The following is a 23,945-nucleotide window of genomic DNA, read 5'->3' as shown; positions in this document are numbered from 1 at the left end:
ATTTTAGATGCTGTGAGAAGAAATGAGCTAAAGGGATTTTGGTATTCCCCTGCTTTATTCCAGTGTTGTAGTGCAGGCTCTTCAGGCTGGGATGTTACTTTGTCAGGAGAAGTATTATATTAAATAACATCTGATAGTATGTGTATGGCATTACATAAGCACTGCAGTGGTGAATAGCTATGGTGAATAGCTTTATTAACTTTGCAAAAAAAAAAAAATAATTAATTTTTAATGTGAAATAGGTTTTTTTTCTTCCATAGGCTATCTTTCTTTCCCATCTGGAGACAAAGGCAATGGACAAATAATAGATTCTAGAAATACTCAAGATCTTTAAAAAAATGTTAGTAAGCCATATGGTCTTGGTGACACCTGCAAACTTGTTATTTCTGACTTTCTTTGAGGTTTCAACTCTTTGTAACTGTTCTTAGCTGCCATTGTTCCAGTGACTCAGAGATGGCTTCCACAGCCAGGGCAGTGGGCAAGGTCTGCTTCACGTGATTTGCTGTTCAGCAATGCACAGTTAACAGCTCCTGTTTTATCTCTTTTTTTATACTGCTCTGAAATACTGGTTGAAGATTTGGACCTAATACTTCTCAATGGTCACTGGGATGTGGTATAAACCATGAAGGCATCTTGGAGAATTTAAAAAATATTCCCTATCTTGATTTTTAAAATAAAATATTTTTTTATTTGAAGGGAGGATGTGGATGGAGTATGGCAGAGGCCTTGACCCATGATTTCTGAACACTTGTTGATGCTGTGCTCTGCCTTCACAGCCTAGGCTAGGTATCCTTTTGACACTAGTGAGCAGGAGTAGTTTTTGCCTTCTTTGCTAAGCTCGATGCTTATTCTTCTATAGGATAGCTTTGCTTGTGAAGTCTTTGTAAAGCTAAGAGTTCAGTTTGCTTCATGTTTAGAAGAGAAATTTTGAAAATGTCTGCTTTACATATAAGAACAGTCTTATGTCTGAATTAGAGCTTTGCTTAGTTTCAGTTTATGTGCTTAGACAAGTGGCTGGCTGAAAACTAAAAACCTTTCATACAAGTGAGCTGTGGTGGGGTTTTTTTTGGTTTTGTTTTTTTTACAATGTAGGTTGATATACCCTCTGGCCACCGAGAGGTGATACTGGAATCGGGGAGATAAGATGCCTTATTCTTTATTTGAACTTGTAGCAGAGCAATAGGTAGTAAGTCAATCCTTGCTTTCAAATGCAGCAGGTATGGGATGCATTTGGTTGTGCAGTTGGGCTTCAGCTTGCTGCTCCTCTTTGACTGTGAAGATGCACTTGTACTGCATGATGTTAAAGTGTTGTTTCATGTCTTTGGCACTCTGCTGAAGTGTATGGTCATTTTGTGCCTCTCAATGGTTCTTGTTTGAGTGTTGATTCAGGCAAGTTTGTATTTCTAAACCTCAGGGCTGGAAAAGTGCCTTTGTCACTTGCCAGTTCTTCCTTCTTGGATGTAATTTTTAAGATGCAGCTCTTAGCTGTGATCTTCATTTTAAACTTGTCAGAGTCCTTCAACAAGTAGGGTCACTTTTTGTAACACACATATAATCCTCCTTTCATATAATCAGTATTTTCTCTAACAGATTATTAACAGTGATTTTAACTTTGTAGTTTCTCAACATTATTACAGGGAAGTATGGTTGCTGTATCTTTCAAATCAGAAAGATGCACTCACAGCATTGGGAGGCAGCAAGCAGCATGGCTAGGTTCTTATCTAAAGAAACTATGAGCCATGGCATATGTTTGATAACTTAATGGAAGTTGGATAAATAAAGGAAAAGAAGCTCTGACATATCAGGGGAAAAAGTCATTAGTGGACTTTTTCTGCATCCTGTTTTCTATTAGTCTGTACTAAACTGCTTTGAAAATCTTAGTGGGCTTTTCCTTTGGTCTTCAAATAATGGGTTCTCTTCTTATATTGAACACACTTGTTTATCTCAGGGGCTGAACTGTTTGGATGCTTTTGATTTCTGTTTTGCATTTTTTAATCTGTATTTGAACACAAACTTCTTTTTCACCCCTTTAATAGACCTTTCCATAAAGCTTTAGGAACCTTAATATGATTATACAAATAAAATTTAAAAAGTGAAGCAAATCCCTTTTTGAATTATGTAAAGTTTCAGCACATGGCTCCTGATTTATATGAGATACAATTGATTCCCTTGTGCTGTTACTAGAAAACAAAATGTAAGTGAATTTTGTAGCAAAGTTTGTGGCAAGTTTCATAATGTTATCTAAGCTTCCTGTGTTTACCTCCATCGTTTGTGCTGAATAAAGTCTGTCTCTGTAGTTGCACTCAGTATTGTTCACTTTGTGTCTAAATGCCTTATTCCCCAAAATAAGAAAAATGTATCTATTTTTGCTAAAAGAGACCTTGCACTGTTTTCAAAGATAGGATGAGGTAGAAGTTGTTGGTACTACTGAGGACAGAATGCTCTGTATTTAACATCATTCTGTTGGTAGGTGAGTGAGCCAAGAGATCCAGCCCCAATTCCTTACTTGAAATTTCTGTTGCTCTTAAGCTGAAGAAAATGTGAAAGCTTTTAGAACTATTCTGTAACTTGTGGGGATCCTTTACATAGGGAAACTAGATATGCATAAGAGAAACAAAACTAATACCTAGGGTGATTGCATCATTTTCAGTGCTTTCAGGTTTGTATTTTAAAGGCCAGACAAAACAAAGATGAATTTTAGTCATGTGCTTCAATTTCTTGAAAAAAAAAACCCAAACCAAAACAAAGCCCACCAGCCCTACACTTGGAATATTTTAAACCATGGACAAATGTCTCTGTCAGTTGGGGTCAGAGTGAAATGGAATGAAATACTGTACTGATGTTCATGGTCTGCTCAGAAAACAGGAAGCTGGTGATTTAAAGCTACTCTGGCTCTTGTTATTTGATCCATTGGGTGCAGATCAGCTCACTGATTCACTTCTCTGCTGTTTCCATCTCTGACCTTTTGAAGAAGATGCAATTCCAGCTCAGTTCTCTTGTGATCTAAGCCACCTCCCCCAGTTACCTACATGCACTCTAGCATTGTTCTGGTCAGATTCTAATTCCTATGTACTTTTTGCACTTGGAAGAGAATTTATGGTCAGTTAAATTACTGTGCTGTAAACTCCTTCCACAGTTTATTCTGCTCTGAGAACACATAGGGAAAAAATGAATGGCCTTGAATGTGTACTTCCCATTTAATTTTCTGTCTTCTGAGATGTGTATTGGAACTTTAGATACAAGAGCAGATCCATGAATACAAAGGTGAAAACTGTTTATTTTTAAAATGAATATAGATGGGCCAATTAAATCATGTGCAAGGTACTGGATAAGTCAGCATGTAGTGCTGATTTTTAGTAGGCTGAGTACTGCAGTATCTCTCTGTTGGCATTTCTCAGGACTGACAGATCAGCCTGAAAACCAGACTCAGCTTGAAAGAAATCAAGGTGTTCTTAAAAGTTCTGGCTGATCACAGCTGGGGTGGGGAGTTTGCCTCCTGGTGTGAGTTGGGGGCAACTTGGGCAGTCTGGTGGTGGGGGGGGAAAGCTTTACGGTACATGATTCCACAGATTTTCAGTGTTTGGGGTTCTTTTGTTTAATTAGTATTTTGTTTTGTGAAAGAGCATTTCCCAGGATCCAAGACTTTTCTTGAGCTTATGTTGCAAGAGCCTGAGTGGGAGCTGTCTTGTTAAAGCCTTGTGCAACCCTGGAAAACACTCTTGTGCTGAGACTCCACTGCAAATTTCTCCTACACATAGGAATTACAGCAAACTTTTGTCATGGGAAGTAATACTTTAGAGCTATATATGCTCTTTAATGTAGATCAGCACTGAGCAATGTGGGAGAACACAGCTGCTGTTCTGATACAAACCAGCTCTGTATGTCATGGTTGATAACTGCAAATCTCATGGAGTAAGTTTAGTCATGTGAAGTGAATATTTTGAGAGTACTTGTTAATTCTGCTGATCAGTATTTATAGGCTGCATATCTAATGCATTAAGCCTGATCTTTTGAGTTAATGTAGAGGAAAGAGTAGGCATAAAACTTTTGAAGAATGTTTCATACATCTCTAAAAACTGTGATGTATTCTGAGTGCACGTGCAGAAGAATAGGTATTTTTAAAACAATCTTTAATTTTATCTGAATACTGTGAAGTTTTAGCTCAATATACATAGACTATTTTGGAGACTGGCAAATATTTTCTGTAATAATAGAGCTCAACTGTTTAGAAGTAGTTTGTAGAAGTAATTTTGTAAACTGGAATATTAATATAAAGAAAAAAAATGCATTGTGGCTCTGTGTAAGGTAGAAAACTGCATCAACCTTCTGTGAATCTTAGTTCCAGTTTTGTGTTGGGATGTGACAGATGGAAGATTCCTTAAGTTTTGGCAGTTTATTTACTCTGTCCATGACTCCAGAAGATGGAAGATTTACTGCCAGTATTATTACATATGAAATTTCAGAAGTCTTTCAATCCCCCATGATTTGTCCTGTTACTTTTCATGTGGCAATTTCAATCTTGTAGGAGTTATTTATTTCTTTTAAACAAATATGTTTAGAAAAGTTCTCTTTTTTTGGTCACTAAACATGTATCACCAGTGGTATAATCACAATGGTTAAAACTGGAGAGGAAAGTGTAATTGATAGTGAATGAAAAGATGGGTTTGATTCAAGCCATCAGCTTTCAGAAGTACAACCCTGTCAGTGAAAAGAGATGTGGAGGTTAACACTAAGATGTTTATAGTCTAGCTAGAGAGGCTTGGCTAAAGGAATAATGAGTATATGTTTGAGGAAAAAAAATGCTTGAAGCAGAAATCCTAGTGAGGATTTAGAATGCTCTTTTAAATCTGTTCTGTTATTGGTTGTCATACCAAACTATGTTGGTCAAGACTTTCTAGTGAGGGGTATTTCTCTTGAGTGAACACACTTCTACATCTCCTTTCTCATGTTCTGTGAATTCTTCAATAATCCACAGGCATTGATGTGTCACTGGATTTGAAAAATATTGCAATAATAATTTATAATCTGAAAAAGGGTGCTTCTTTTGGTTAGTAGCCAGAGATCCAGGGAACCCTAACAATATTTGTAGCAGTGAAACTCATGGCCCTTGTTATTTGTGTAAGTGTGGTTTCCAGGACGAATACAGGATTTTTGTTTTCCAGAAGCTGTGCAGCTGCTAGTTTTTTTCCCTTTTTGAGATCAGCTTTCTGTATATTACCTGTGACCATTTTTTGCTGACTTATTTGGAGAGCTCTTTATATTCCATTTACTGAAGGTTTCAGTTCAGCCAATAGCCTTTTCATCTACTACTCCAATTTGGTCTAAGTTTCTGCAATTTGTTCCCCTCAGAGTCTTTTTTCCCCTAAAGTTTTCTCTTGGTGTTGCTTCGTTTGGTGATGTTAGGAACAGGCAAACAAATATTTATCTGAAGCCAAGTACTATGGCCTCTGTATGGGCTAGCAGGTTTTGTAGGAAATGAGAAGGTTAAATCCAAGGTTTTGTTTCCACTTACGCATTGTATCCAAGATGTAGGAATAAAGCTGATGTTTTCAGTATTATTTTGAGTAAATAATTCTGTGATTGAAATTAACAAGGTTAACTTCTCTGAACTGTTCAGAGTCATTTAATCTGAACGTGCTCTAAGCTGTGTGTGTGACATACTGAGGATGAAGCCCAGATCTGCTGAGTCCAGTTCTTCGGTTTGGGATTCTCTTCGTTGGTGTTTGCGCATTTTGGTTTCTTACTTTCAGGAGTCAGGAGATAAATGGGGTAGGCCAGGATTAGACAGGACACGCTGTGGGTTGGAGATTGATTTGAGAACAGTTCCTGCTGAGTAAGACAGTTACTAATGGCTGGAATGCTGAGAATTGCACAGTGGCTTTTGACGTGAGCCATTTTGTGATAGTTGTAGAATGTGTCCTAAGAAAAGGGAGAGAGAAGAAGAAATTGTACTCAGAGTTGAGATCTGTTCTAGGATTGATGTTGTTCTGTACACATTCACAGAATAATCTATTATGTATTGATAAAAACATGGAACGGAGCATTCCCATGGAGAGTTCAGTTCTTGGATCTGAATGTTGAGTTTTCAGCCCTTTAAAAATATGTTGTATATAACTTTTCTGTACAAAGGATTCTTGTCCAAGTACTTAATAGTTATCTAGGAGGTGAATATTTTCTAATTGCCAAAACTATGAGTTCAGTATTAAAAGCTTGGTATGTAATGAAGGGACTTCAAGCAGAGTGGTTTACCAAGCATTCAGCATTAAAATAAATGCAGTAGGTGACAACATAGACATGTTGTTATAAAACAATTTGGTTATGTGCAAACTACAGGCTGGGGGGGAAGCTGGATGGATGATTTTACAGGTCTGAAAGAAAAGCCTAAATTAAGCCTTGATAAATTAAACTGGTTTAGTTTGCTCAAGCTCAACCTAGACTGATCTTTAAAGCCGTATTTCATTCTTCTCTTGAACTTCTTGAGAGTGTTAATATAGTAGCAAGCTCATTAAGTTCAAAATTTTATAGCACCTTGAAGACATGAAGAAATTTTAAGTGGTGGCCAGTGCTGTAGTTTTCCAGTGCTAATCCTAACAGGTGGAACCTGCTTTTTCAGTGACAGCAACTCTAAGCCATATATTTAGGAACATCCAGATCTTTTCAAGAAAGGTTTTGAGTGTTTTTATATATGTAATGTCATTGACTAGGAGATGGTATTTTTTTGTTACCAATTAATTTGCAGTCATAGTTTACGAGATTTCCTTGTATTCAGTTTAGTATGAATATATTATAAGGAAATGTTTTTTATTTTTAACATCTTACAGTTGAATCAAACCAAGTAGTTAGAGAAATGTATGAAATTATTTTCATAGAAGAGAGGTAGGAAAATGATCACATAGGTGCGTGGATGGGTGTTTTAGTGCCACACTTCTGGTTGTATATCTGTTAATTTGTGGAAGATATGTAGGTATTGCAGCATGGATGATGATGCAAATGTCAGCATAGTTGTACCCATGATCATCTTAATCTCGTGAACAGAAGTAGGTTAAGCTAAGAGGCTCAAACCTATGGTAATCTACATTCAGTATGTTACTTTTCTTTTTTTTGAGCTCAAAGACTTCCAGACTTTTCTGGAAGGTCAGTCATATTAGAGTTGCAGGGCATGACATGTAGCCTTGTGCTTGTGTAGCACTTGTGTGCAATTAATTGGTTTTTTGTTTTTTTTCTTGTCCTTTCATCAATAGGTAACAAAAAAGGTCAAGTCCATGCAGATGTTCCATACTCCTGTGACTTATGCTATGCAGGGTGACAGAGTAGGTATCTGTGTAACCCAGTTTGATCCCAAACTTCTTGAACGAGGCCTGATTTGCACCCCAGAATCCCTTCACACCATCCATGCTGCTATCATTTCCCTGAAGAAAATCCAGTATTTTCGAGGAGCTCTACATACCAAGGCCAAGTTCCATATCACAGTTGGTCATGAAACAGTTATGGGAAGAGTGATGTTTTTCAGTCCAGCCCCTGCTGACTTCAATGAAGAAATTAAAGAGAATGTTTTTGATTTTGAAAAAGATTATCTTTATCAGGAGGAATACTTATCCAAGGACACAAATTCTTCAGAAGAGAACAAAGAAAATGACCAGGCAGAAGTCCAGCTCCCAAGACAGCAGTGGGCTTTGCTGGAGTTTGAGAAGCCTGTCACTTGTCCTAAACTCTGCCTTGTCATCGGCTCCAAGCTGGACACCGACATCCATGCAAATACCTGCAGGTTGGCATTCCATGGGGTACTGCTCCAAGGCATGGAAGACAAGAACTACACGGAGACTTTCCTTCCGAAGCTGAAAGTGTACAAACAGAAGCATAAAGAAGGGCAAGTGGAAAGGGTAAGTTGTCTTGTAGGAAGGGGAAATATTTGTTCTGTATAACTGGGTGTATTGGTAAGCCAAAGAATTTTCCCTGCTATGTTCCAGAATCTTTATACCTAATATGTTACATCTTGTCTGTTGCAAACGATGTAAAAACCACTGCTCCAAAGTGATTGGTTTATTCACTTCAGTGCAGTGTTGAGTAATTTGATGCTGGTTTTTTACTGATCTTTTTGGTGCCTAGCCCACTCTGTTCTTCCTGCAAACTTGCTTTGTTTGGGTATGTTCCTAAGTTGCTCCTCTGCTCTCTTCCAAGTAGACAAAACTTCCAACTTTTCATTGACATATATCACAGTTTTTCTGCAGTAAAGCATTGGAATATGTAAAGGCAATGTATACCAAATAGGAAGTAGCACTAGATTAAATAGCACAGAGAACACTAATTTTCTGCATCTTCACATTTTATTAAATAAGAAGCTGAATTACTGTGATTTGTTTAACCAGGCAAAAAATTTCCTACAAGATGCCTTGCAGAGTTATAGCATGCTACATTTGGGATCTAGCTGGTGACACGGAGAACTTGGAGCCTTATTTTAATGCATGTTGTTTCGTTGTTGCACAAGTGTTAATCTGCTGTAGTGTCCGTACTTGATCTGCCTCACTGGTGGAAAATGGGTGTGTAACTTCTGGGGAAGTTAGCACATGGCATAAAACTTAATTGGAATTTTTACTGCCCCTGCAGTACAGGTAGTCACTTTCTGTAGTAGTCTGGTATTACTATATTGCTGTTCTAAGTTTGATTTTTGTGGTGGTTACCTTTTGCTAATCACTGAAGAACTATCTGGTTGTATATCCTGAAGTGGAATTTTTCATGATGAACCATTTAGGTGAAGATTTTCAATATATAAGTTTATTGCTTACCCCTAAATGAGCAGACTTGATGTAAACTTTACTTGATGTATTATATATAGTGTGCTGTACATATAGGATTAACTTTCAAATTGTTAACTATAGAACTGCTAATTTTTAACTTCCCAATCAAAAACCTGGTTGTTGGAATAAAGTTGTGTCTTTTTTTTTTAAATCCCACAAAGGCTGCATTGAGTACTGCATAATATCCTTATTTTACTGCAGGAGACTAAACACTTGGGATATCTTACCAGGGTTGCAATTTACAGTGCAGACTTAATTTGTTTGTTGCTTTTCTAATTTAACAGTCAAAAACAAATGAAGATCCTTGTCAGGGCATGATTTTGATTTAGTGAGGTTCTTTTCTATATGCCTCACTACATTAATAGATCAAATGGGTAATTTGTACTTCCCTCTTTTCTGTGAGGTTTCTTCTGTGACTTCAGTTCTGGGTCATTATTTAAAAAAAAATTAATTCTCCTTTAAATTTCCACTACTAACTGTGGACCCTATTCTTTTCAAATGAGTTTACAGACCTGTGGTGGTGTGTTGGTTCCTTGGATGCCAATTTTGCCACTAGGAAGGAAGATAGGAGGAGGGTATCTGTAACTTTCTGAAAAATTTGTCTCTATCAATATGAGTTATATGGGACACCCAAAATCAGCAGACACTTTTGATTCAAAATGTTGGTGTATTGTTTTCTTTGTTTGAAATGTCTGTCTACATTTCTCTATGGCTGATGGTGTTGAATTAGAACAACAGATCTGAAGTGTTCTGTCCTGTAAGCTTCAGAGAAGCTTAGGCCAAATGTCTGGATATCAATTGTTGGGATGCTCTAGAGCAATAAGAACTCATGAAACATTTGTCTTTATCTTCTCTAAAAATGTAATTGCTTCTGCATGGCCCATGCTGCAATATCCAGTGAGACCTGGCTTACCAACTCCTTTTGTTTCACTGTGACTGTAGGAATATGAATGAGAACAGAAGTTTATGTGATCCATGGAGACACATACTGCTTTGCTTTGTTTAACTGAAAATGAACTGGTCTCAGATTCTTTGTTTTTGCTCCCAATGCATGGCACTTGTCTGTGGGTATTGAAAATTTTCAGAGCACTAACTGTGTAATTGTGAGTTGGCTGACTGGGTTAAGAGAGTTTGCCATCAACCTTGGCTGTGCATTTTTAAATGATTTTAGTGTTATTCTCAAATTCCTTGATGGTGTACTTATTCTGCTATTGCCTTTAATTATGTAAACAATGAAGTAATGTTAATCACAGAATCATCCAGGTTGGAAAGAACCTCTGAGATCATCAAGTCCAACCCTTAATCCACTGTGGTTACCAGACCATGGCACTGAGTGCTACATCCATTCTCTTTTTAGAAACATCCAGGGACGGAGAATCCACCACCTCCCTGGGCAGCCCATTCAATCAAATTGCTTGCATTTTATTTTCTGGTCCAGAAAATAACCAATGAGTGTCGGTTATTGAACATTTGTCCAACAGTGTAATTTATTGGACTGTCTTGAATCTCTCAATGTCTCTTAAAATACAGAGCTGGGGGGCTATTTTATACTGTTTTCATATGTTATAACTTCTGCCCTGTATATAGTACTCGAGGTGTGGCCTCACCAGTGCTGAGTACAGGGGCAGAATCCAAGGAAGTGAGGCCACACCTCGAGTACTGTGTCCAGTTCTGGGCCCCCCAGTTCAGGAAGGATATCGTGGTCCTGGAGCAGGTCCAAAGGAGGGCAACCAGGCTGGTGAAGGGACTCGAGCACAGACCCTATGAGGAGAGGCTGAGAGAGCTGGGGTTGTTCAGTCTGGAGAAGAGGAGGCTCAGGGGAGACCTCATCACTCTCTACAACTCCCTGAAAGGAGTTTGTAACTGGGTGGACGTTGGTCTCTTTTGCCAGACGACTTTCAACAAGACAAGAGGGCAGGGTCTTAAGTTGTGCCAGGGGAAATTTAGGTTAGATATTAGAAAGAATTTCTTTATGGAGAGAGTGATCCAGCATTGGAATGGGCTGCCCAGGGAAGTAGTGGATTCTCCGTCCCTGGAGCTATTTAAAAAGAGACTGGATGTGGCACTCAGTGCCATGGTCTAGCAACCGCAACGGTGGTAAAAGGGTTGGACTCGATGATCTCTGAGGTCCCTTCCAACCCAGCTAATTCTATGATTCTATGATCACTGTCTGTATGAATATGTTCCTGTAAATGAGCAGCTGCCACCTGCCTGCAGGTTAGGTTTATTCTTGGGTTTTGCCTTCTGTGGTTCTGTAGATACTCCTTTGCTATTTTCTGTGATGCTGAAAGATGAGAGGAACAAATGTCATAAAAAAGCTCATGATGTAGAGTCACAGGGGGTATGCAGGGACCTGGAAGAGTTGGTGGGAAGAGTGCTGTGCCAGTTATAAAAGATCTGATGGGGAAGTACTTGCAGCATTGGCTGGGGTAGCTACTATGAAGCCTGTGCTTTTGCATAGCAGAGTAGCAGGAACAATTGGGTGGTACAGTGACTTATTTTAGTACACAAAGTCTCTAGCTAATAGAAAATCTGAATCAGCTGGTCCCACCCTGCTGCTGATGGATGGCTGGAGATTAGGATCGCTGAATTTAGGGTGTCTATTCTTGGCACCAATACAGGAAAATTTCTGTCTCTGTTGAGCAAGGAAGCTCCCCCCTCCTCACCTTCCCTGGGGAGGCATAAAAATAATAATAATTAAAAAATACATGTTACCTTTCACGAGAAATGAACTTTTCCTCCAGAGAATGCTGCTGGGGAAAATTGACTTCATAGCTTCCTGAGAGGCTGGGAGAGAGGGAGGCAGGGGCACGGGCACACAATGTCTGCCCTCCTAGGTTCAGCATGGGGTGGAAACATTCTCTCTGGACTGGGCTGCAGTGGAATTCAGTGGTACTGGTCTGTAAAACACTGCAGCAAATACGAGGGCTCTCCCAAGCCCCCTGCTTGCTGCTACAATTAAATGTAAACTCCCTGCTGTTTAACTACCAGTTTACCCAGGAGAAATAAGGCATTTATGGTTTGGTGTTTTGTTCTTATTCTTACTAATTTCAAAGCACTGATGGAATAGTATGAATTGTAAATTCCTTAAATTTCAGCATCACTCTACTTCACTTTTTTGCCCCTTGTGCACAGCACCCCCTGGATTTTATGGTTTCATTTTGGTTTTCGTTGTTTTTTTTAATGAAAGAAGATAATTTATTCTCAAAGACTTTGGCTCTCTAGGAGTAACTGATGTGTTTGCTGTTTCACCTAGAACATAAATTTCTGAACTGGATAAGCACCATATTTTACAAAGGTAAAAAAAAAAATCATATTTAAACTATGAAGCCATCTTGAATTTGTACATTTTAGTAAAAAGACACACCTAAGCTCCTCCTGGTTTTTATCACCTGCCCAAGTGATGGTAAATGCACAAAAATTCAAGTACCCCCACACTTCTATACTGCTCACTGTTTACTTGGTATCTTGCCTTTTAAAGCGTAAGACTTGAGTAGACCACTGGGAGAGAGAATCAAAGCCTTACTACTGTTGTTCTGCAGGTTCTTTGAATTTAGCTGTGTTCAGCTTATTCTTGAGTCTCTCTTTTCATGTCTTTACTTATTTACCTACTAGGTTTTTTGTTAGGGTTTTTTTGTTTGTTTTTTTGTTTAGGTATATGTTACTATTGCTGCAGTATCTGAGAAACTGGGCTTTAAAACACTTGTCATCTGCCTTTTTGATAAAGTCAGAGTTGTCTGAGGTGCTACATAGTGCAGGAAACTTGGTTCTAACCAGCATGGGGAATTTTTGGCTCTGTACCTATGCTGGGATTGTGTCTTTGTTATGAAAAAGTTACACAATTCAAACTGGACTTGGGATTTTATCTGATGTTTTTGAGCTGTTGCAGAAGTGTGTAGATGTTCCCGTTTTGCTTTACACCAGATTTGTTTTGGGCTTAGAGTAAGACTTTCAGTGTTACTTTTAAGGAATATCAAAATCTGTCATTCCCTCAGAACTGAGAGGGCACTGGCAAAATTTGGTTAACTTGATGATTTAAGAATGATGTGAAATCCTTGTCCAGTTTTCTTTTGCAAGGAGGACTTGAGAGAGGACAGAAGTTCAGTGGGAGGAAGTTTGTACTGAGCATCTTTCTGGTGTGGTTATGTGGAGGCACAGAGACTGTTGCCTTCTGGACACTTTATTTTTGCAAAACCTTGGCTGCCTGACAAATGCACTTTCAATAGGAAAAAGAGCTGGGCTGGTAACAAGTGGCTTGCACTGATAAAAAGGTAAAAGCAGGGCTGAGAGTGCTATTGTGAACACCAGTGTTGCTTTAAGGAGTGTGATGGGTCAGTCTTGGTGAAAAAGGGCAAATGAGATGCTGTGACAAGTTTATCCCTCTGAATTGGTGTATAGTGTGACTGTCACTAAACCATGGCAGGTCAGCAGCCTCTGGAGTCTGAGACAGGCAAGTTGTGAAGATAAACAGATCCTGTTGGCCTTGGTCTTGAGCTCCTGGAGACAGAGTCCTCACCAGCCAGCTCTTTGCAGTTCTGTGGGCAGAGACTTGTATTAATCCTGACACCATCTCTGAAAAGTCTTCCTTTCTGAATTTTACCTCTGTGCAGCATTGCAGATTAATTCCAGTCTGACTCACCAAGTGGTTTCTCAGTTCCCAGGATAAATCCCTTGTATTTATCCCATTATTTGGTCTTTGTCTTCCATGGGCATACAGGTTGAGTACAGCGAGTTTCAACTGAAAGGTGAAGTGCAGAAGTGCATCATGCTTTCCTGTGTGACTCAGATATTCTGCCTGTTTTGAAAGTGTTTGCACAAGCAGGATTTATCTTAGGATGGTTGCCACAGAGTCCTATTGTCAAGGATGCTCGTAAATCAGTAGCTCTGTGGCAGAAACAAAAGCAGAAGGAAAACTCTCCCTTGCTTGCACAGTGCTAGCTGCACCTTCTGCACTTTCAAGCTTGTGTAGTGAAAAAATACATTCGTGTCTTGGCTGTGGTTGTTTTCCATTTTAAGCATAGAAGAATGTTTTCATATGAGAATGGGCTTGGCCTTCCTAAAGATGCTTTCTCTGTGTTTCTCTGATATTAAGAATTATCTCTGTGTGTTTCAAAGCTTTTAAGGTATTTTTCTCCTTTGTTTTGCTCTTAGGCTTTATTATTCAATAATAATCATGTTGCACTTTTCTTCAGCAGTTTCATGAGTCACAACCGTGCAATGTCCCATTTCATAGTCGCACTGCTCCCCACTTTTATGGGTTGCTGGATAGTCAGGTTTTTTTCTGAACTCATTCTTGTGGGACTGGGGCCATCATGTAGCTAGCATGCCTAGTTTCTGGAGGAGGGAAGAATCACTTATAGCAAAAGAACATCTTATTAATTGTTTGGCTATTAGTGTGATATAAGTGTCCCCATGGAGGAAAGTATTGTTGCAGGAGCAAGATGTGAAAGCAGGGTAAGCTATCAAGGTTTTTATCAGAGCATCTCTTCTGAAGCTTGAATGGAAGAGCTTTGTTTATCTTTTAGCATCTTTTAAGTGTTGGGCTTTTTCTGTTACAGTAGGATAATGAGCTCTGTCAGAGCAGGTGCATTACTTGATTGGCCAAATGGAACATCTTTGTCACCATCACTTAACAAATCTTTCTGGCCCTTCAGAAGAAGGATGAGATACTGTGGAGATAAGTAGTAAGTAGCTCCAAGAAGTTTGGAAAAGTAGTATTTAGATTAGGTGATAACCAGCAGTGACCCAGTCTATCTTGTTAGGATCTAGAAAGATTGCTGAGTGGAGGCTCATGTGTGATCATGTACTTATTCATGGAGTTGTTTCCCAGATATCAGTTATACCAGACTTTGTTTCATAGACTTGTGCCCGTGCAGTGTATTTAAAACATTTGGCACAGAAATACTGCTCCCTAAATTTTCTGTTACATGGTTGCAATGCTGCTAGGAATGAAGAAAGCTAAATTATACCTGATCAAATAATTAGCTTTTTCCATCTAACGTTTTTCCAGATAAAAGGGTGTTTTGTTGGTTTCCTAGGGTTAATGTTTCATATGCTGTTTTCTTACTGTGGCACTGTGGTTCCAGCAGAATAGCAAGTAAACCACAGCATCAGCCAGGTGATGATGCTTGGGTAACTGAGACAGTGTTCAGGCTCGTACAGGCTCAAAGTGAGTAACAAGACCAAATGGTGCAGTGAAAACTGAGTGTGGCCTGGAGGTACAGGCAGTGACCTGGGCTGTCTGCAGAACCTTCTGTGGCTCTAGCTGGGAGAAGTGGTGGAAGTCACTCCAGCTGCTGTGAACATGCAGACGCCACAATTAATAGTTTTCCTGCTTTAAAGTCTGAACATGAGTTTGTTTGGTTCTGCTTGGGTGCTAATGGTATGCTAAATACAGTACTAATGCAGAGATGAAGGCAATCAGGTGAATAAAAGTACACAGTACATTCACTAGTGAAAATGCACTGTAAAATAGGAATATAAAAGATGCGTTTATTTATTGCCTTTTGTTTAGTTTTTGAGTAAAAGTGTTTGAGAAGCTTAGTGGGGAAAAGGGAAAGGGAGGGTTGTATGCTCATCAAACAAATGCCATTTTTCTTAAATGGTACTGAGAAAAGAGTGGTTATACTGACTGACTGACAACATATGGATTAACACATTAGAATAAATTTGTCAAAGAAGCATAGCAGCTAAGTCACAGATTCTGCTTGTTTACTCATATGAAAAGACTGGTATTTTGTGCATTCACCAAGAAAAGAATGGCTTGCTCCACATGGCTGGGTAGTAGAATTTTGCAAGGTTTGAGTAACACCAATGGTTATTATTTATATTATTAAATTTAAAATACAGACATGCTTTTGGGTCTTACAAGTGTATGGACAGCTGGTCTTGATTTTTCTGAGGTTGTGCAAGAGTCACCTGTGGGGGAATCGGTTTGTCAGCAAGGCAACCAATACACCATTTTATTTATTGGATACAAAAATAAATGAAGAATTTTACTTGGATTGCAAAATCAAGCGCTTGAAAGTTAGGAAATACCAGATTTACAGTTGCCTATGCAACATTAATTCTGTTCCCCTGTGCCTCTACCCTATGTACTTAATAAGCCAAGGTTTCTGTGAAATTTTTTTGAATGTGGTCATGTAAAGACTGTATCATGGGGCATATCAAAGAGAGACAGGAATAAGGTTGTATGGACATCTGGCATTTCTTAAGTGCCCAATTCTGCAACTAAAGTAACTTAGGTTTTATATAAATGTAATTTCCTAGGCATTTTTAAAGTTCAAAAATAAACCAAAACCTTTGTTATTGCACTGTAACCATCCCTTTACTGTACACCTTTACTTCAGTAGCGTAGCGGAGGCTTGTATTGCTTGATATCACAAACCTTGTCAAGCAAGTGGCAGAAAGAAGCTGCTGTCCAAGAGGGATGATGGATTGTTCAGCTTTGGGCAGAGGATCCACACACTGGAGTTAGAGATCACTAGAGGAGAGGACAGACTTGGGATGTTTGTATGTCCATATGATGCCCCCAGCAGGGGATGCAAGTCTGTGTCAAAGAGTCAGCTCTTGCTTGTCCCTTGGCATCAGTTTCTTCAGGCAGCTCTCTACAGGTCTGTCCTTGTAGCTTAATTTCCACTGAGGATTTTGTAAGCCTCAGTTGTTTGTTCCTCTTTGCCTTCCCCAAGCTCTTTGTGGGCAGTTTCCTTTAGAAATAAATTAAGTTACTGTCACAATACTTGACACAGTGCTCTGTGCCACGTGTGCAGTCTTCCAGGCTTACCAGGTCTCACTGATACTTCCTTTTGTGTGTTTAAGATCTCTCAACCTGAGATCTCTACAGTTAAAGCACTTGAGAATAGTTGAAGTAAGTGCTTGAGTGTTCAATGGGATACCAGCAAAGTCCTTCTGGCTGCTCAGAGCCTCAGCCTGAGAAGAGCCCCCTTCTTGGCAATCCTCTTTGCATCCTTCTTACAAGGCCAGGTCAAGACTTCTGCATCTACAGCTCTTCTGTCTTGCTTTGTGCTTGGATAGGAAGATTTACAGGGTTTTCAACCTTTCTAGTGGTTCAACTCAGGGCTGACTGACCTGGAGGTGGAGGTCCTGAGCAGTGTAGTAGGTACCAACAGTCTGTAGCCTCCTCTGTTCCCTCTCTTGTTGCTGTTCTTGCATAACGGGGACACAGCACAGAATGGTATAAACATTCATAAAATCATAACATCAGCCAGCTTATTCTCACTTGACAAAATGTGAATTTGTTCTTAACAAGGCTGTGTCAGGAATTTAGTGGCTGTAGATTTTGGGTTTCAACCTTTCTAAACTTCAAATAGAATGGAGACTTGCATTATAAAGGTGTATAAAGAAGTTAGTGTCTTTTTGTAGCCTGTGTGGCTCTAGAGATGAACTGGTATGTGTAGGACTTCTAAAATCTAAACTGGGCTGGTTATGTAGTTTTTTCTCATTGCTGTGAGTCAGTACTAAAGGTTCCTTTTCCACTCCTGTACTTGTAAAAACAGGTTATAGTGATGGAAAAATGCACAGCAAAGGGAAGGGCATTTATGTCTCCTTATTAAAAAATCTCAAATGCACCATGCATTTACTGAGGAACACAAGAACCAAAAAAGATGTTTCTTGGATACAAGAAACCTAGGCTGGGGAGAGAGAGCACAAATATGAGAAGGCCAAAGTTTCCTGGATATGCAGAGATGTCTGAGTGGTGGCTTCTTGCTTTATTAAAACAGCAGTACATGAGACATGAAGTGCTGAAGGAGATGAACTTTTCAGATCCATTTCTTCCTCCTGGATGCATGTCTAAAGGCAGAAGCTTAGTTTGCTCAGAGAATGGTGAGGTCTTTAGAGCCCAGCCACACAATCAAAAGCTTTTAGTCCAGAGGGAAGTGTAGAAAGAAAAGCCTTAAATATTTCTATACTCATGTAAACTCTTGACAAACAACATGGCTAACCAAATCTTCCTTTCTACCAAGTTGTTCACTTAAGTTTCAGTAATGAAAAACCAAATCAGCAGTGAAGTTCCTCCCAGTTCCTTTCTCCTCCTCACCCTTTTTGTGGCCTCATGTTACCATAATTTTCTCAATCCACGAAGCCACATTTTAAGGATGGAGAACAGGAATTTGCAGCTGCCGAAATATTCCCATTCCTGACACAGAAGTAGAAAGTGCTTGAAACTGTTTTCTAGAAATAAATGAGCTGTCTCTGATCATGATGAAGATGTCTCAAGTGTACTTTTTCTAAAGTACAAGAAAGTAATAAAAATGCTTTGTCTTTTCTGAGTTAGTCATAGGTTCCTTTTTTTTTTTTTTCCCCCTCTCCCGTTGTTTTCTCCTTGGGTTTCAATGGGCTATTTTTTAGTTTGAGAATAATTCCTCAGACCTGTTTTTATTCTTTTAAAAATTAATTTTATTTCTTTTTGTCGAAAGATATAAAATATAATTTTAGATTACATCAGAAAAGGTTATTCTTTCTCTGTGTCTCTTTCTAGTATTTAGTATTCAGTGCTTCTACTTTCTCTGTTTCAAACCTCTCATTTACCAGTCTCATCCTGACACAGCTTTTTCTCCTGTATGTGTCTGTTCTCATCCCTTTTTTTCAACAGATACACTAAGACATGGAATTACTTGTTTTCAAAATGCACAATGGTTTGTTTGAGAGCGTGACAGTAATTTCTACGCTACTTAAAAACGAGTGGTTTAACAGGCTGAACAGTATGGTTTGCTATCCCTGCTCCAAGGGAAACACCGGAGTTATTTTTTCTTGGAATTACATTATGGTTTGCACTGAATGCCAACACATGTAATGTTAACTGTGGTTTTGTAAGCAGTGTACTGTGGTGTAAGTGCTGCTTAGATGAGGTGAGGTGGCTAATTGGTTTTTTTTCTGTGAACTTCTTAGCAGAAGTGTCATGTGCCAGAGCTGCATGTACTTCACCTGTGGTTTTAAAGTGCTGTTTACTTATTCTCCTGTGAACACAGAAGCCAAGTGGGACGGGATATTTCATAAACTCAGTGCTATTGTGTCCTCTGGTCTAAGCAGTAAAACAAGAGTAACAGAGACATTCCCTTTGAACTTGAAATCCCTTTCTAAGCTGCTGATCTAACCTAAGTAAGAGGGGGAGACTCTACCAGTCAAAATTTTTCTCTTTTGGGTAGTTCTCCCCCTCCCATCCCTTTTCTTTTTTTCAAAGTCTTTAAGTGAGTTTGATGCTGCACCTCTGCCCATAAATTTAAAAAAATATTATCGTAATGTAGGTCAGTGAACTGAAACGCCACTGTACACCATGGGGGATTAAAGTCAGAGAGGCAGCCCTCTCCCACTCCCACTAGGTCATATGACAACATAAACAAGAAATGCAAGGAGCCTTCAGCTTTTTCTTGCTCTAATCCTTTGTTTATGCAGCACTTAAACCGACTTTTGGGGTCGTCTCTGTCTGGCATTAAAGCCCTAAAGCTTTTTGAAGTTTCCCTGAAGTTAATAAAATTAGTCTGCCCTCATTGCTAGGCCCCTTGCTGCAGCTTCAGAGCAGACTGCAGATCCCTTACTGTCTTTGCGGCATTTGGCTTTTTAAGTTAATATTTTATAACAAGAAGTGTTTGAGAGAAAAGCAGGAAGGTCTCCCAAAAGGCTGTTCAGCTAATAGGCAAAGTGATTGCCATTGTAGATGTTCTGAGAACTTAAAGGGGATTAACTTAAAATCCAGCGATTGGAGTTAAATTGCTGGTGAAGTAATTGGAAGTGTTGAGTTTCAGTTGGGGAGAACAACATGCATTTCTGTGGCTTTTTATGAACTGAGACTAAAGCAAAATAATTTTTCTTTTATTTTTATAGAATGGTCCTCAAGTTTAGAAAATGAAGTTTCTGTCATGGCAATTATCTCTCCTTCCCCCGTTTATTTTACTGCACAGACTGATCAGTTATCTTAGTTCTTGTTATATCCGGCATTTGCTTATTATTTACTCATCTTTGGGGATAAATTGGTAATAGGCTAATGGGAGCGGGGCTGTGATGTGTAGTATTTAGTGTAGGGGTCTGATACTTAAGGTCATGAAGCTTTTATTCCAGCCACTCAGGCAAATCACTGATCACTTAATATCTCAGTAGTGCTAAAGTAGTTGTTCTTCTAATGGCCTGTAGAGATGCTCAAGGAATAATGGTGATGTGGACAGAACATACCAATCAGCTGAAGGAGGGATTTTTTTAACAAGTTAACCATCTGAGTGAAAGCAGCAGTGCAGCCAGAGTCCTCAGTTACTTTCCTAGACTGTGTGTGCAAACACAGGATCCTAAAGATCAAGTTTACTTAAAAAAAGAGAAGGGGCTTTAAAATCAAGTTATTAACTGACTATGGCATGCCTAAATGGTATTTTGTTGCTGATACAATCATCAATTGTAGGTCATCATTACCAGTTTACTCAAAGGTATATGATGCCTGTAATCCTTGTTACCTGAAATAACAGGTTTTTTCTGAAAGCCTTCCCAGTAAGGCTCTGAACTGAACCATTCTAGGCTAGTATGGTTGCTCACCCTGTAATTCAATTTTAAATAAGGTTAAAGATAACTTTGAAGTGCTCTTGGAAAAATAAATATGTTTATGTTGTCTCTGAAGTTGGCTTCCTGTGCCGTTTTGGGGGCAGAACTACAAAAATAATAGATATATGGAAGACCCTTACTGGAGTGTGTAGGAGGCTGTCTGAACATAGGGATAAGAAGCAAGTAGCCAGCAGTGGAGAAGAGGGATATTCAGTTTTGAAATTCTTGTTTTAGGAATAAAAGCTTTATACAAAGAAGTAATGTTCTCATTTTACCAGCTAACATCACTGGAAAAAAGGAGGTTTTGAAAATGTAAATGCTTCTTTGGATTGGAATTAACAACAAGTTTTTCTGTTAGTCTTGTATTTCAGACCTGAAGAAAGGCAAGTGTGCCTGAAAGCTTATCTTCCCTCTGTTCCACTACCTGTTATCAGTGGTTCTAGTAAAAGACATTATTCAGTTTTAAATTTAAACCAGAGGTTGCCAAGCAGTGATACTACTGTTAATGGGAGAGGTTTGTTGAGAGAGGTGAGAAAGGACAGACACACCAAAAAGAAAAAAAGAAACGAGACCTTTTGGGGAAAGATAAGTGGATGTTCAGGCAGTGAGCAGTCCTACAGCCTTGATCCTGCACTCGGCTCCAAGTGGGGCTGTGTGTGCTCTTGTCTGCAAGTGCCAGAAGGAGGTAGAAGGGTTGTAGACACTTCTCATCCTGCATGTGTGTCTGGTCTGTGATGGGGTGAGGTACTGCCAGTGCCCTCTGAAGTGGCCCAGCCCTTCCAGGGCTGTTTATAGCTGAGAGAGTAAGTTCCATTTAAAATAAAAATTAAATTTCTGATCCTAGATTTACTGTGATACTAAGGTTGGCATTGAAATATGTAACAAAATAAAACCCAAGAATGCTAAGGGCTTTGAGTCTATTTGAACTGTTCTTTTTATGGAAGAGGCTTCAGGGAAGGAGAGAAGCTTAACAGACCAGCAATACTTAGAGTCATTGTTTAAGCTGAATCAAGGGGAGTGTTCAAAATCTGTTAAAATACTTCACCATTTTAAGTCGCTTTTGTCTCTGAAACCCTTAGGTTTATCTAAAAATTGTTCCTCAGATACAGAGAAAAGCTGCAATGCTTGCAAGCAATTAAAAAATCATCTTGAAAAGGTTGAAGTAATATCTTCTTATTTCTTCTGATAAGCAAATAAATGTTCTTTCTGCAGCTCTGAGGTAGAGTAACTCTGGGCGTTACGTATACAAGGATATTCACACCTGCAGGATTAGGCTCACTTGGCTGCACCTTATACTCTGTAATGCCTAAGGGAGGGTTGTTTATCTTCCTTTACCCACCAACCTTGCTGCCTCTTGTTCCTGATAGCTTAATTAAGAATTCAACTTGGAATGGTTCTTCCCACTGGGTTACAAACCTTGAAATTAAAATTGGATATAATGGTCATAAGGCTTTTAGTTTAATAAATTAATGTGTATGGGAAGGTGAATATTTAAAAGGCTCTATACAGCAACTGAGTAGTTCTGTCATTTCTTTGTAAGTGTGGCTATTGGAGTGCAGCTCTGGAGCAGAAAGACAGGGAATGTTTATGTAGGTGATAATGTGCTTAGCAGTGGGATAACTAATGGAATGAACTTTGCAAGCATAGGTACTTAAGTGACTTTCATGGAAAGGTTTCAAAGCAGGAGAGATTTTAATTAGCTGATCTTTACAGCATGTTCTGATGGAAGTTTTGTTCTTCTTATGCTAGAAGAAAGGATGTGAAAACTCCTGTACTTTTAGACACAAATTACCTCAAACTCAGAAGTTTAGGTGACTTGTCTTATAGAGCTTTGGGTTATTCTGGGGTAAATGGTTTTCCAAGGGCAGGATGGTAGAAGTCACCAAAATTATTATATTTCATAGGTATAATTTTTCTTGTCACTCTAGATAGTAAACTTATGCAACCCTATTTCTTTTGCAGGTGATGGATGATTACAGTGTGATCGGTCGGTCACTGTTCAAAAAGGAAACAAACATCCAGATCTTTGTGGGTTTGAAAGTCAAATTATCTACTGGAGAAGATGGAATAATAGATGGTGGTTTTGGACAAAGTGGCAAATTTAAAATCCGAATTCCAGGTAGGTACTTACCAGCTAACAAATATTAAAAATAGAGTAGTTTGAGTTGGAAGGGACCTTTAAAGATTATCTAGTCCAGCCCCTTGTGATTACCATGGGCATCTTCAACTAGATCAGTTTGCTCAGAGCCCCATTGGACTAATGTTTCCAGGGACAAGGCATCTATCACCTCTCTGGGCAACCTTTTCTGGTGTTTTTTATAATTTAAAAAATTTTTTTCCTTATCTAGTCTTACTCTTATACTCCTTTAGTTATCTGTTTCAAGTGTAGAAGCTCCTTCCATATTGCAAATGGAAGTGTCCTGAAGTTTTGAAATCTGTTCACAGCCAATTGGACCACTGATGATTTGCTGGATTGTACCCTTTCTAATTAGGTGATGGTGGCTGTGACATATGGTGTGAGACTGAATGAGCTGAAACCAGATCTCCCTTCTCAACAAAATCCAGTTTCAAAATGACTTCTGATTTAGTGTTAGTAACATCAAAATTGTCTTTGCCAAGAAATATTTATGGAAATCTCTCCTCTCTTAATATACATATGATTTTCACCAGAGCCCTCTGAACAAATAAAGGAAAACAAACCAGAAATCATTCTTACCTGTAGCTACTTATTAAATACAGTACAGTTGATGCAAATGCCTTAATTTGACTCTCTTTTGCATGTTATTACCTAACTTGCCTTCAAGCAAAAACTGCTTGATAAATGAGTTTTTAGAGATCTTGAGAGGTTTTTTTATTGCTTGTGTTTCCTGGCTTTATGATATTATATATGATTATATTTTTCATCTTTATTCAATTACACCATGATTTATTTCTCCTTAGCTGGAAGCATGGGGAATGATAGGTGCTAGAATTTGTAAGTGTCATTACTATTTGTTTTCTGCTTTTAAGGTAGGAAAGTTGTTCTGAGCCTTTTCAAAAGACACTGAGGGTGCTGCATTTAACTCATATTATAGGATAAGATTTTAATAATACTAGAAGTACTTTGTATTTCTGTAGTCTTTAGCCCATTTAATCTTCCACCCTCTTTAAGGAGATGAGTGAGATTACTTCTGTTGTAGAAGTGGAATAAAGAAATAATGAAGTTCTATGACAGCAAGCAATCAGGTAGTGATTGATCTACAGAGAAAACTGAAGTTTCCTGATTCCTTGCTGAAGATGAACTGTTTTCCACTCAAGGCTTGATACAAGTGTACTAATTCTGACCCTCAGCAAATTTTCTTTTTTCTTTCTATCACAAGGCAAGAATTTCTGACTAGACAAAACCCTCTCCTGTATTCCATCCTAGCTGTAATTGCAGTTTTGCCACTAAATGTTAAACTTTGCAAATAGGTCTGAGAGCCTAATTAGCAATTGTGGTGCACAGCTAAAGAAATAAGGCACACCATAGAGATACACACTTTGCATTTTCTAATTAGAGAAGCTTTTAAGTGTTTACTGAGGTACTTGCATTTAGGCAGGTGGTGAAATTGTGTGAATGATCTTAAT

At 38.8% G+C, this 23,945-nt stretch overlaps 1 protein-coding gene across 2 annotated transcripts in view; it reads left to right on the top strand.

Annotated features, from left to right (window-relative positions):
• Positions 1-23,945, top strand: part of EEFSEC (eukaryotic elongation factor, selenocysteine-tRNA specific) — a 120,157-nt gene that overhangs the window by 57,669 nt on the left and 38,543 nt on the right. The window contains exons 5-7 of one of the 2 annotated variants that reach the window (XM_030458669.1): positions 7,242-7,880; positions 22,302-22,458; positions 22,832-22,880. In XM_030458669.1, the coding sequence (XP_030314529.1) occupies positions 7,242-7,880; positions 22,302-22,458; positions 22,832-22,869 (834 nt within the window). In that variant the 3' untranslated portion in view covers positions 22,870-22,880. Of the gene's footprint in view, positions 1-7,241; positions 7,881-22,301; positions 22,459-22,831; positions 22,881-23,945 lie in introns of those variants that run through there. The other variant, XM_030458668.1, reaches the window with a different exon arrangement.

The sequence above is a fragment of the Calypte anna genome, chromosome 12 (genome assembly GCF_003957555.1).
Source record: "Calypte anna isolate BGI_N300 chromosome 12, bCalAnn1_v1.p, whole genome shotgun sequence".
In the NCBI taxonomy this organism is placed as follows: Eukaryota; Metazoa; Chordata; class Aves; order Apodiformes; family Trochilidae; genus Calypte; species Calypte anna.
Note: the sequence above shows the minus strand (reverse complement) of the source record. Positions and strands in the feature narration are given on the sequence as shown.